Here is a 15,208-nt window from a genome sequence, read left to right on the forward strand (position 1 = left end):
TCTACCCCCCTCCCCACCTATTTTCTGCCCCCCTCCCCACCTGTCCATGACTGACTGGCCTGTCTCCTGCCTGCCCAACCCATGACACAGTTTGGGTGTCAGCTTTCACAACATGACATGGATATCCTGGCTGATCCTTTCTTTACCGTTTCGGGGCGTGAATTTGTACGCGGTGTTGTGTCCATAGGAGTTCCGGTGAACGGGGACAGATATGTAGGCCGGCTGCACGGCCTCAAAAAAACCAACTTGCCAATTTTTCCCTTCAACATTTTAGCCGTTCACCATCTAGAAATAGAATTAAAAAAAAAAACTCTTACCCTCCTTCGAAATTAGGCTATAATAGCAAAATTTATAAAATCAAAATTTACAGTAAAAGTACAAAACCCATCTCCTTTAACTACTTCAACCAATAAAATGGAATATTGCAAATAGATGCCCAAGTCCCTGATTTGCAAGAAAATATTTTGATAATCAACTTCCACCCTAAATATGTGAACATTTACATTTAATACAAGGTAAGAATAATTATTATGTTATAAATCATAAATTAAAGATGATTTTGAACATTTCATTCTTTCAAATTCCGTAACTTTTGGGCCCGAAATTCTCCTTTTGATAAACATCTATAAATTCATAGAAATCAGACTGAACATAACAATACAATTATTTGTTTCCTATCCTCATGTAATGAAAAAATTGGCCAATAAAAAAACATAGCAACATTTTTCCTGCATAGATTCACGGAGCATCTCAAATTACAATCCTACTTTCCAAAATTTTGAACTAGTATTAGCACTAGTTAACACCGATGTTTTCTCGATGAGTCAAAAGCATTTGACAATGACAATATCATGCCCTATTACTCGGGATACTTCAGTGTGGGGTCAGGCAACAATCTTTTGTTTGTTGACGTCCGGACAAAAAGCATGTAAACGATCCCAACTGACCCCTTCCTTATTAAGAGGTCCCCATTATACTCAAATATTCCACATACTTTCTTCTCAAAGAGAATAAAGCTACTTAAATTCCAAAACAAATCAGCGAATAGCTGGAATTCTTGATGGAACAAGCTGGAAGAATTTTACCTGTGGCTGATTTGAGATTGGTAAACTGCTTTTACAAAGTACACTTTTCTAAATACAAGTTACAAACAATTTGGTATCACGTCACAAATAAAACACATTCAGGGATTAAAATATCTGTAGCCGAAAATTTGTAGAATGTTTAGATTGTACGAAAACATTATTATACAATGACAAGCACTCAAAATACAGACTTAACATAAATCAAAACTTGTAGAAAACAGAAAATGGGTTGAAGCTATAGTATTCTGATTGTTATTAATAAAACAGATGAATTTTTACCCCAATCCCCTGTCAATTCACTTGCACATTTTAAACTGTGGACTAAAAGATCAAATACTTTATTTTCTACTTTCTAAATATCATGATTCTTCTCCTTTCCACTTTCATTTTTGAATATAGACATATTAACATCTACCAAGTCATAAAATCATAAATTTGTTTGAATATCTAAAAACTTACCCTTGGATTCTGTATGGTGCTGATGTAAAACAAATAAAAAGCCTTTATTATTACAATAACATGTTTAATTATAATTTATATGTAGCAATATAACCCACAAATACATACTACCTACATTATTTCAATTACATCTTTTTGGCACATTTAAACACATTTGCATACCAACGTTGTTCTGGCAATTTCCGGAAAATATTAAATGTGGCCAAAAAAAAAACACGACAGACTGGCCACTTGGACTGGGCAGCTGTCCGGAGCTGACCACATGGGCAGTGTCCTGTTGTTATGGTGATCGGTCAAGCCATGTGAATAGCTGGACACTCCCGGCTTTTGTTGCCCATTTAGTGCCAAGAAATACCTGAGGACAATGGAAGGTATGGCGTGGCACCCTCCCGTCTTGGACCCTTACAGTTTTCACATCCACCAGAACAAACTGATTGCTTTTTACACACCGACGTACGGAAAGAAAAATAACTCTCGGCGGGATATAAACTCGTACCAAAATTCACAGACCTGAGTTAACATTAGGAAAATGTTGTCAACTTGTTTTCTGTAATTACATACCAAGGAAAATAACTTGAGGCTAATTATAAATTTAATTGTTAAAGTTGTCTTTAATTGGTTTTTATGAGGGAATAAATAACACTGATGTACGAAAAGAAAAATAACTCTCGGCGGGATATAAACTCAACTTGTACCAAAATTCACAAACTCCTACAAACTTCCACACTAGGAAAACATTGTCAACTTATGCCAACGAAAAAAGCTTGAAACTAAGGCCACACCAATTTAATTTCTTGGTTAACGGATTCGCCCACTTCATTTTTTTCTGATTTGCCAATAAAAATAAAAATTCAGAAAATCAACTGCAAAATGCTCATATTTTGCCCTAAATAGTTGAAAACAGTCCTTTTCTTGCTAGTTGTCACAGTTATTCCATCTTTCAATGCAATGGTATCATTAAAAGTTCAAAATTCATTCATTGTTTAAATTTTGAACCAGCCTGGTGTGTTGACTTCATGGCTCCTATCGTACCATTTTGGGCCATAGTAGGATGCCTAGGCCTGTTTTTATTTTTTTATTTTTTTTGCCCGCCCGCTCCATTATTTTTCTAGAAAAATCCGTTAACCAAGAAGTTAAATTGGTGTGGCCTAATCATAGTTTTACTTGTTTAAGTTTCTTTTTTGTATGAACTCAGCTGGTGCACAAATTCACAAACCTTTGGCTTTGCCAATGTCAACATGTAGAAAACATTGTCAACTTGTTCTGTGTAATCATACGCCAAGGAAAATAGCTTGAAGCTACATGTAATTATAATTCTACTTGTTAAAGTTGTCTTTAATTGGTTTTTATGAGAGACTGAATGTAAGGCAATGTGATGCCTAATTTTTCACACTTCAGTTGTTGCCGTACAGTGATTCGTTCATTTGTGAGTAAGTTGTGAGGGAAGATAATTACAGACTCGGGCAAAAAAACACGAGAGAGACAAAGACTACACCTGATACAGGTGAGACAGGTGTAATCACCTGGTTTCCTGTCTGTTTCTGCTTCTTAGGCAAACACAGGATGTAAGGTAAGGGACATTCCATTTGATATTGTGGGGGAGGGGCAAGACTTCTGGTTCAATCTGGTTTGAGCTGGAAGAGCCAAACATGCCTGGGCATGTTCTAACAGTGTATACATGATACAAATAACCTAAATACTGAAATAGCCATGTGTTAAGTCTATTTCAAGTAAAAAAATTGGTCAAAAAAGACCTATTATTTAGAATAACAATAAATTTTCAAAAACAATTTGCCAAACAAAAGGAGTATACGTCGCCTTGAGAAAGCATTGGAGCTACGCTACAAAAAGATGGCAAAAATGGGCAAAACTTTCTTTAAATTACAGTACAATTCATTTTGCTTTGATAGCAACAAAATTTCATGGTCTGAGAAAAATGGACATAGTGGCAGCAAGTGTAGATGGGGGAGGGGGGCAAAATACCAGCTGACACCTGAATATTTTTCAGCTGTGAAGATTTGAAGTTTTAGGGTACAGCTGCGTGAACCAGCAGGTATGCAGGTCACCTGACTGTACCTGTACCGCGGGTGTGGCTGACAGGTAAGCCCTCTACCTGCCCAGGTAATGTTTCAGAGGTGACCTAACACTTCCTGGGAGGGAGACATATACAACGGCTCAAATGTTCAGTCTAAATACACGGCTCCGAATAACACATTATTCTGACAGGGCTCGAAATACTGGGTACATCAAGGCTCGAAATTCAAGGTGGTCCAGTGGCCACTGACCACTAAAATTGGGCTAGGAGTAAAAAGACACTTTGGGACATTTTTGGGACAATAGAAAAATAATCAACATCAGAATGTCAGCCCATCTTTTGTTCATCAGGCACACGTCCTGGCTTTTGGATCCAGAAAAGTCCCCCCAAAATACTGGGTACATCAGGGCTCGAAATTAAAGGTGGTCCAGTGACCACTGACCACTAAAATTGGACTGGGACAACTAAAAAGACACTTTGGGACATTTTTGGGACAATAGAAAAATAATCAACATCAGAATGTGAGCCCATCTTTTGTTTATCAGGCATACGTCCTGGCTTTTGGATCCAGAAAAGTCCCCCCAAATTTCCTGTCTACTCTGCAGTTATATAGTGCACCTGGGAGTGAACATAAGCAAAGTAAGTTGACTAAGAAGTTCAAGTATAAGTCATACAATGTGCTGGGACATTAGGAAGAAAAGTTAATTTCGAGGCCTGTACATATGCAGGTAGAATTGGAGCTGTGCAGGTATTTCTGATGTCTACCTGCACCTAACCTGCATTGGTCCATGTACTGGGTATATGCAGGTTAGTGCAGGTAAAATAATTGGAGCTGTGCAGGTATTTCTGATGTCTACCTGCACCTAACCTGCATTGGTCCATGTACTGGGTATATACAGGTTGGTGCAGGTAAAATTGGAGCTGTGCAGGTATTTCTGATGTCTATCTGCACCTAACCTGCACTGGTCCATGTACTGGGTATATGCAGGTTAGTGCAAGTAAAACTGGAGCTGTGCAGGTATTTCTGATGTCTACCTGTACCTAACCTGCATCGGTCCAAGTACTGGGTATGTGCAGGTTAGTGCGGGTAAAATTGGAGCTGTGCAGGTATTTCTGATGTCTACCTACATGTACATGTTTATGCCACTTTGACAATACTTTCTAAGTATATTTCTTAAAATAGAGTCCACACTAATCACAAATAACTCACATGCTCTGATAGAAAATCCCCTAGCCCAACAATACACCCACACAGTAATACAGTCATACACCCACCCACCTACTCATAGTCATACTTATACACTCACAAATACACCCACATACACACCCACCCTGTTTTCTTTTGTTAAATACAATCCAAAAGCCAACATCCTTGTAATTTTCTTCACAATTTAAAAACTACTCGACACTACGAATTCCTTTTCAAGACAAACACACATCCAAGAACTATTGTAGAGTGGAACTCGTTGCCACCAAGCACAGTTGGGGCATCATCACTAGAAAGCTTAAACAACTGCTGCAATTTAATGTGCAAAGAATGGGTGTAACAGGTAATTCGGTGTGATATAGCTTGCCACGTGCCTACGAAACTGGTGTTACGCCAAAGGGTGGTTATACTAGCACATCGGTTGAATGTACTGCGCCTGCGCAAAACCCCCATTTTCAACAGTTTTTGTTGGATTTTCGGTCAACTTTGCATCAGAATTTTGTCTGTTGCAGATGGGATGTTAACCTTATATGCACGAATACAACCTTATATGAGACGTTCTGCCAAAGTGCTGTGCACAATACATCACATAATTCGCACAGGTGCAGTACATTCTGCCGACGTACTGGTTATACTGGCTATACAGAAACCGATACAGATCCAAATGCCCTGTTTTTGAACATGTGCTAAACAGGTGGACCAACTCAAAGCTTAGGAAAGTTCTCTCTGATACTGTCAGCTACCTAAAGTGCCAACCTGGTATTCAGTCCACTTAGATAGAGATAACAACCTACAGCACTTGGGTCCAAGTAAGCATACAGGGCACATACTGTCTGGTCTAAAATCTAGTGCCCCCCACCCCCTCAAAAATATGGCCACCACATTTTAAAGGCATCTTCTGTAATTTCAGGGTCGCAAACAAATTTTCTAGATGAGAAAATCTGTCTGATATTGACATTTACTGCCATTTCTTAGCATTGTTTTGTCATCATTTCATACTTGACATCTTCAAAATAGCCTTAAAACAAGTTAAAGAATGAGGCGTCTCTTTATTTTTGGGTACCACCCATAAATATCTAGAACCAGCCTACAATACAAAACAAGCAACCATTTTCCGTCAACAACATCACATTTTTGCCTCACAGCTATAACTTATAGTATAAGATAGGATTGAGTCAACTTACTACATTAAAAGAATGACCAGAAAATTTACTTTGAAAATCCAGTTTTGCCACCCTGAAATAGCATTGGATTCCTTTAATACAGTCTGAGAATTGAGGATTTTAGTGTCAGTGACTATTGAGAAAGGAAGTGTAGTTCTAGTAGCAAAAACTCTACTTTCTCCATAAGCAGCTACTGATTATACAAACTTATATGTGATACCCTGGCCAATTAACAAGTTACTACAGTAATACATAGCAGATGGTATCAGACAGGCGTTCTTTACTATAGGTCCTCTCAGACACTTCAGTATGGGGAAGGTCTGGTTTCAAACAATGCCCAACGACTTCCTAAATATTTCCTAACATTTAAGCCCTGTTTATTTTAGTTACAGTGAGGTACTTCCCCCTTTCTTCGAAATCTGGAATTTGTCCAATACAAAACATGTGTAAAGTATGGAATTTATTCCCTGGCAAGTTTGTTACAGTAAAGGTACTTCCCCCATTCTTCGAAATCTGGAATTTGTCAAATACAAAACATATGTTATTGTATCTATTCCCTGGAAGTTAGTACTTTGGGTTAATCATATGCAAACGACTAAAAATTCCACTACTGAAATTCAAATCTTGGTATATAAAGATACAGTTTATCTCCAAGCAGACGTATGGTGTGGCTGTTTTATAGTCTCCAAGCAGATGTTGGGTGGGAAATTGAAACGTGGCATCGTCAAGTGTCGGCCTCCATGTTATGTGGCCACAGTTTTGCCCAGACAACATTGCAAGGCTGGCAACATGCAATTTTGTATATACCATGGGTTTAGGTCCGGACTTACGATTCCGGAACTGAACCTAAACCTCTGGACTTGAATCCGGACCTGAACCTAAATGTGGATTTAGCTACACAGCAATAAGGCCACACCAATTTAATTTCGTGGTTAACGGATTCGCCCGCTTCATGATTTTTTTCAGATTTGCAAAAAAAAAAATAAAAAATTCAGAACCAACTGCAAAATGCTCGTATTTTACCCTGAACAGTTGAAAACAGTCCTTTTCTTCCTACTTGTTACATTTCTTCCATCTTTCAATCCAAATTCATTGTTTAAATTTTGAACCAGGCTGGTGTGTTGACTTCATAGCTCCTATCGTACCATTTTGGGCCATAATAGGATGCCTAGGCCTGTTTTTATTTTTATCTATTTTTCACCCACCCGCTCCATTATTTTTCTAGAAAAATCCGTTAACCAAGAAAGTAAATTGGTGTGGGCTAATCGTACAGTGCGTAACGTATGGTACAGTCTACAGATGGACTGTTGACCCAGTGACAGACCAGCACACTGCCTGATAACACTGTTGTCTGGCCCTGCTGACATGAGTACATAACAACTTAGCTCCTCCTTGATGCCCACTTAATGAGTCCTTATCACACCTGTATTCACCTGGGAAGGGTCTTAAGGCCAGCCAAGGGACACTACACGACACAACATGGCTAAATCTCCAAGCAGATATTAGGTAGTAAGTTGTAACATTTTCTGGACTACTGTTACTATAACTTAGTATAAGGAATCTTTTGGAGCCTCCACCAGGCTTCGGAAGCAGCTGGAAAGAGTTAGAAATCTGCCACAGATAACCATTTCATAGTCATAGACAGATAACTGATAAGTATTTCAGATAACTAGGTGGGTTGAAAAGAAAAGGGGGATGTGACATGGTTTCTTTTTTAATAAGTCCGGAATCGGTTCTTGACTTATACTAGTTTTTTTTGGACTTGAACCTAAACATTTTTACAAGTCCGGAACCGGTACACAGCACTACATGTTATGCGCCATCCTTAAACACGATAGAATCCCCACTTGTGGTACGTCTCGCGTATTGATTATGTGTCACCTTAACTTAAGTCCGAACCTGCCACTCTTTGTGTATGTGTATAAGATGTTATTATGGTAAACTTGTCTGGTGAGTTGTTACTTCTTCATTCAGGGATACACAAATATTACAGACCATCTTTAAGAAATTCTATGTATCATCTGCAATATTTTTATTACTGTAACTTCAACTTCTATTTACTTCGCTTGTAGTTGAGAATACTGAGCTTGAATTATTACCTTTGCCAAGAAGGTTATGTTTTTGTTGACGTTCGTGTGTGTTTATGTTTGTAAACAAGATAAGTCGAGAAGGCTTAGACGGATTGTCATGATATTTGGTAGGTAGATCTAGGAGAGACCTCGAAATGATTAGATTTTTGAGCCCCCTGGCGGCTGGTTTTCTTTCAGTTAACAAACTGCAAGTAATTTATATTTCTAGCTGCAATTCTCCTCTTTCCTTACAAGTTACAGATTGTCGTTTCGTGTCTTCTCATTTCTGAATAAAGGATAAATAAACTTTTATATACTAAGATCACTTTAAAAGATATATACTATAATATAGATGGTAAACATACAATGTAAACATAGCAATTATCCCCCAGTGACTACCGTAGATGCAGACATTTTTGCAGTGGTTTTATTTTTGTTGTCACCTCTACCGAGAATTTTTGTTTTTTTACTAAATTGTAATCCTACTGTACAACAAATTGTTTCAATCTTTAATTTCAAACAACACGAAAACCTCTTTTTCCTTCGTACGATGGAATGAAACATGTGCAATGTTAAATGCATTTACGGTAACACCATAAGGGCCAATGGACATAGTCCAGCAACATTGCTGGGAGATGCTACTATTAATGGCACAGGGGGGTTATTTTTAGCTCCTTTTCGTCCCTTTCTATTTTCTGATGGTGCGTCAACTCTGCCCACGTCTCTAAATGCCAGAATACGGCCTAAACAAATTCGCACCTAGACACCAGAGGGTCAAGGCAGCGTGACAAAAAACTTGTGTCGACATTTAGTTTCTCAGTCTTCCGTATGATTAAATCATTCACATGAATGAGAACGCAGTAGCCTATGGCTGCAAATAGCTCACACAACGTACTACAACATTTTTTCTTGGTCTCTAAATTCCAGGTTATACAGTCCTCTGTTTACGGTATAAACCTAGAGTAGTTTTCGGTAACTGTCAAAAACCTATCACAACTTCAAGCCTTGGTGACAGATAGTAACAACATGCAGATATTCAAAGTTTCTAGTTTTTATCGTAAGGCTTTTCTACATTTTTTTTTTTGTGGAAGTATACATAATAATGGAGTCATGGAAAAGTTTTTTTAGAAGTATAGTAAGTACAGTTCATTTTTACCGCAGTGCAAAGTAACAGTTAAGTGGAAATCAAACAGTTTATCAGATTTCTAAATGGGTGGATCCTATTTATGCTCATTAGACCCTTGTCTAACACATACCTGCAAATTACTTCCTCAAAGTGGCAACAGCAAATTTGGTCACTCACTCGATGTAACATTTGGACGATTTCGGAATTTAATTTTCCGGCCATTTCGTTACACATTAGACTGAATCAACCATATGGCAACTGACATGCAAAAATGTACCCGCAATCATTATTAAATTTCAAAATTGTTCTATGCAAAATATTTCCAGCTTTGACACTAAATCTTACATTGAGTCTCTTAATATACAGGTATTTTTCTGTTGCAGTGATGTAGAGGGGGGGGGGTGAATTGAACCCCAGACTACACAATGAATGGAATTTACCGTAAAAAGGTTTATATACGCACTGGTCAGACTAGCGACATATGTGGGCACCTGGAACTTACAGGGACACTTTGGGTCACTCTAAAGTGGACAAACTCACAACATCTTGGACACGCAAGGAATTTCTGACATCTTTAAGGCATTCAACATTCCTTGGAACATAATTTGCTTGGGGGGAAGACTAAACAAATCTGTAAGTTGCTTCTCTAAACGGGAGCTCGGTAGATGCTTTAGTTGGCACTTTGTGTTGCTTTCTTGATGTTCTGCTTTATGTTATGATATAGAAAAGAGAACTTACTTGTCGAATTCTTGCTGGTCTTGTTGACATCTGCCGTCATCGTGTGATTTCCAGCTCTTGCCGTGCTTACATGTGGTGGTGAGAATGATATCGTCGCCGTTGTGTAGATGATACAGAGCGTTTCGGGTCTCGGACCCTATGCCGGTCAGGTAACGTTTACCTTTGAAGACGAGGAGATACTTGTTGGCGGTAGCGGCCGGGAAGGTGTTGGCGGTCAGGTCGCCCGGCCGCCCGCCACGCTGGGGGTGGTCCTTAGCGAACAGCGGGATAGAAATATCGAACCCGGGGCGGAATTTGTCCATGCTGAAGGAGGCCTTCGCCAGCACGGCTCTCCCGGTGTCAAAGCCGAGCTCCTCGGCGTAGTCCGGCCACGTGCCGGAGTAGATGTTGAAGACGAGGTGGTTCGTACCGTCGCCGTTCCAGAGAGGCAGCGCCTGGATGCGCTGCGCCGCGCCGGACACATAGTCCGGGCTGAGCCGGTCTCTATCCAGAGTGTCCACGGCTAGAACAAGGACACAGGCGTCCTCGGGACGCTCAGCGAGGTACCCCGAACGTCTGAGGGCCTCGAGGATCTTGGTGTAAGCGGCGGACTGCGGCCCGGGCCCCAAGGTGTTATCGGTGTACTCGGCGTTGGGATGGATGTACACACGGAAGGGTTTGTGCGGTGGGCACCGGGAGAAGTCCCAACAGGTATCCATCCGACACTTGGCGTTTCGGTACAGCGCCGAGCGGGCCATCCGCCTCCGCCGCGGCGACTCGGCGTGCAGATCCGCCGCCTCCTGGTCGTCCGAGTCGGCGAAGCTGCGCAGGTAGGAGCGAGCAGCTCCAAGCTTGGCCGGGCTTCGGCCCCCTCCATGCGGGGCTGGGGCCCAGGCGCCCCCCGAACGGCGGGCCGAGGCTGATGTAGCCCCTAATAAGCGTACTCCTCCGTAGTAAAACAACAACAATAACAGGCCCGAAAAGAGCACAAGAGCGTATCGTTTCTTGGCGTGCATCGAAAGTAGTCCTTTTTTTCTTGGGCGGCTTGCGGAGCACGGTTTTACCGAGGACGGCCCCGTGCCTGGAGCCGTGTTCCGCTGCCGGCCGCCATCTTGCTTTCTCTGACTCCAAATTTTCCCAGTGTGCACCACGGGGGATGATGACGCAACTGGAGACAAAAACTTCCGGGGAATCCCAGGGGCGACTCCAGGCGAACCAAATATGTACTGCAACTAAAGCACCATCGAAATTTTCACACAAAAACACATTTTACATAGTAATAAGTACATGAGAAGCGAATAGAAATGCAGTATCAGTGAAAGCATTTCATTTCCCTTATAACTTTACAGACAAGTTTCTTCCTGTTTCTTGACGGTGGTGGAAATATCATACACATATCACAGTCCATCCAACTTCTATGTAAGTTTACGTTACAGTAATACAACATCATCTTTTTTTCTCAAACGCTAGCTTATGCGTCCTCTTTTGAACCAAATTGTAGTTTTGGTCACAATTTCACTCAAATAATGACCTATGTGTACGGATTTCGTCTAAAACAGTCCGCACTTTTGAACAAACGACCGATGACTTAACACAGAAACCGGAAGTGTAAAACGAACGTAAGAATTACCCTTCTTTACCATACAGTACTTTTACAAATCATAGTAACATAGCAATCACCTAAAGTGTCAACACTTTAAGAACAAGTGTACATACCCAGATAACGTTTCAGCGAGAACCAAAACGGTTTCAACCGTTGTGAACTGAACTAGAATTTGGGCTGAAACTCGGGCCCGGTAGTTGACTTCCTGTTTGTGTACCTGGCTTACGTCATAGACACGTAACCATTGGTCCAAACTTCCCCAAAACGTCATCTTTGAAATATTCCCCCGCCATGACTAATATAATGTTCGGAGGGACTTTTCTGCGTAAGGGTGTGTGTGTACAAATGTACAAAGCGGAAATTCGGGGAAGTAGGTGTTTCCAAAAAAAAAATTACATCTTGATACTGTAATGACTGTACGTGGAAACAAGGATATTCACAAACGGAAGCTTGTTACACATAATTAAGGCCACACCGACGTAATTTTATGGATGACATCCTCTGAAGATCCCCCAAACTAGTGCGCGCGGGCGAATAAAAAAAATCCGGCCAAAAATAGACTTAGAAATGCTACTAAACCACAGGAATACAAAGCTGGTGTTGTGAATTTGCAACAGTACTTTAGCGACATATAGAACAAGCCCGCACATGCTGGCTTTTTGCGGAATTTATGAATCGGCATTGTACGTATGTAGTGAGTTCTTGAGTCGTGGAGTTTCGGTAGCCTGGGTGCCCGACTTCGTATTGTCGCCAACTACCATAAACTACCCAGGCCTAGAGCCAGGCCAGAGCCTCAGTGGATGTGATCTTTTAGATCACAGAACAGGCGAAAATCCATGCGCGCGCGGATGTCATCCATATATCATAAAATTAAGTCGGTGTGGCCTAATCTACAATAAGAACTGGAAGGCACGATTAAGGCCACAGCAAGTAAATTTTATGGATGACATCCTCCACAGACTCCAAATCTAATGCGATAGGGTGAAAAAGAAACAAGGCGGACAAAAACAAGATTCCTACATTTTCAAATTTCGAGATCATAAACTTTGTAACAACAATTGAATATGAAATGACACATTTACTGCTTACATCGCCTTATAATTATACCAGTGTTAGGCTGAGTTGTCACGCAATACATATTTATGCTAATGTGGTGTCGCCGTTTGCTGGTAACCAATAAACGCCCGTCTGTTGCTATAGCAACGCGGTCCGGGCGTCTGATTGGTCCAGTGTGGGTGTACTCTCTACGGTTTAAAAAAATGTCCACTCTGTTCTTTCCCCAGTTCGCCACGATGATGTTCCCCGAACTGTCCGTACAGACACCCCGCGGAGAACCAATCTTTAACCTGAAGAGCCAATGCCCGTCCTTGGTGTACACTTGCACAACTTTCTTGAACTCAATGGAAACAATGATGTTTCCTTCCTTGCCTGTTGCGATGTAAGGGCGACCTATTGGCGATTTAGTTGACCCGACTCTTCTAAATACACGTATCAACCGGCCGTTGGGATGGAAAATGTGGATATGAACCCAATTTGCAATCACAATGATTCTGTCATTGAGCTTGTCCACGGCGACGCCTAAGGATCGGGCTCCTATGGTAGACTTACCGGGTAGGCCGAATGTGGTTTGGGGCAAACCTTCCCGATTGTACCGTACGATGTGAGCAATGCCCGATTCAAAGGAACCCACGACACCCACGACCCACAGATGATCTTTTCTGTCAATGGCAATATCCGCTGGGAACATTTTCCGTCCATTTGTACCAGGTACCACTGTCTTGAAGTCGCGGAGAAAAACGCCTTTCACGCTAAAGACGTTGACTAGTTTATTACCTGTATCAGCCAGATACACCTCATTGTCTCTGGATATGGCCAGTCCGTTTGCTTCATTGAAACGGGAAGGCACAACCGCATTCCTCTCCAGAATAGACTCTGTCAATACTGTAACATGAATAGAATAGAATAGAATAGAAGATGAACAACACTTTATTTTAGACTGTACTTTATATTCTAGTGAAAGATCTGCCCTTTTTAATCATATCAAAGAGAAGTTCCCATACTTTGAACACCTAAATGCAAACGATAAATTTATATTTTTGATGCGTCTAGACAAACTCTGTATCACAAACATGATCTGTTCCCACATTTTCCATTGTACAAAAAAGCGAGAAGAAGTTGACAACAAAAATATAAATTTATCATTTGCACTTAGGTGTTCAAAGTATGGGAACTTTTCTTTGATATGATGAAAAGGACAGATCTTTCATTAGAATATAAAGTACGTTCTAAAATAAAGTGTTGCTCATCTTCTATTCTATTCATAAGATAAAGAAAAAAACACGGCAAAGCAAAGTCAAACATATTCATACTCTTTAGACAATTGGAATAACAAGGAGTAAAAGTACCTTTGTTCAGGAACGTTGTCGGTGCAAGAAGACTTTTCGTGCTCACTTTCGATTCAGGTCTGGTCGTATAAAAAGGCGCCGTCGTTAGAGAGGAGGGTATTTTTGTTAGTGTCTTTGGCATCATCTTTGGATTACGGGTTAGTTTCTGTGTAGGGTAGGAGCTGCTGAAGATTGATGACAGCGTGGCATTTTGAAAGTTGTAAGGCGTGGATGTTGGCTCCTCCTCTATGGCTGATTGATTGAAGGTCCCCGTCTGTGATTGGATGACAATGATTCAATTAATTACACTCCATGAAATGGGGTGTCTTGTTTTCAGTCTGGATGATGTTTTCGTGTATATCTCAAGATCTGTCAGACGGGATGCGATGATATTTGGCAGGTAGATAGGTGGGGTATAGAGGATTGTATTACTTGACTTTGGGCCCTTGGTGATTGAACTTGGTACTGCAGTAAGAATTTTTCTTAAATATTGTTGGCGCAGGATGGTCTGTGGATGTGATGTTTGGGTAGCATATAGTGGTTTACGTAAATTTTGGCCCCCTAGCTGGACCTGCATGGTTGTTTGATTTTCGATTTCTTGCTGATCTTAAGAACCGCTGGATGGATAGCAATGAACTTTGGTACATGTGTAGTTGCTGTGTGCCTTTGCGTTTTAGCGTGTATTCAGGTTGCTCTAGAAATGCAGTGTGTATTTTAAAAAAAAAGTTTAAAATCTTTACCCATTTTTATAAAAGGTTGGTCTAGTTGACAGGCCACTATCTATTTTACCCTCTGTTTATGTGTCTAGGTAATATCTTTTTTGTCTGCTCTGGTCTGGTTGACCTCAAAGTGGCCTGTAGTCAATTTATGGGAGATAACTGGCCATCATGGCAGATGCTGGCCACCATGTTAGTGTCTTTAGTTTACATTTCAGTGGATCATGTAGCGTAAGCGTACATGTACACGACTTTTTTCTAGTTCTCTTTTGAAACTGCTTTATCCTCCATTTTCCTAAAATACATTTGACTGTTTTTCTCTTTTGTGATATATACATGTAAATAATTAAGTTTTGTTTATAAAAATGTAAGAAGATCTCTAGATGTACTAAAATGCAAAAAAGACTCAGTCTGCCTCCATATTCGTGATGCACAATGTTCTAAAATGTTTAAATACGAAAGGAACACAACTGTCCATATAGTCATTTTTTCTTACAATATGCTATTATGACCATAATCAACTTGTAGTTTTACTAAGGCCATGTTGATTTGATTATATGGATGACATCCTCCGGGAGCCCCAAAACTGATGCGCGCGTGCGAATAAAAAAAGTTTAGTCAAAAAAAGTAAACTTTACTTATAT

General features: G+C 40.5%; 1 protein-coding gene across 2 annotated transcripts in view; it reads right to left on the reverse strand.

The window, feature by feature from the left end:
• LOC109479557 (exostosin-1-like) overlaps positions 1–11,080 on the reverse strand; it is a 62,893-nt gene extending 51,813 nt beyond the window's left edge. For both annotated transcript variants that reach the window (XM_019781538.1, XM_019781537.1), the window contains exon 1: positions 9,883–11,080. In XM_019781538.1, coding sequence (XP_019637097.1) covers positions 9,883–10,877 — 995 coding nt within the window. In that variant the 5' untranslated portion in view covers positions 10,878–11,080. The remainder of the gene's footprint in view (positions 1–9,882) is intronic.
• Between the last annotated feature and the right edge of the window lie 4,128 nt (positions 11,081–15,208).

Source organism: Branchiostoma belcheri, unplaced genomic scaffold (assembly GCF_001625305.1).
Source record: "Branchiostoma belcheri isolate BF01 breed outbred unplaced genomic scaffold, Haploidv18h27 scaffold49, whole genome shotgun sequence".
In the NCBI taxonomy this organism is placed as follows: domain Eukaryota; kingdom Metazoa; phylum Chordata; class Leptocardii; order Amphioxiformes; family Branchiostomatidae; genus Branchiostoma; species Branchiostoma belcheri.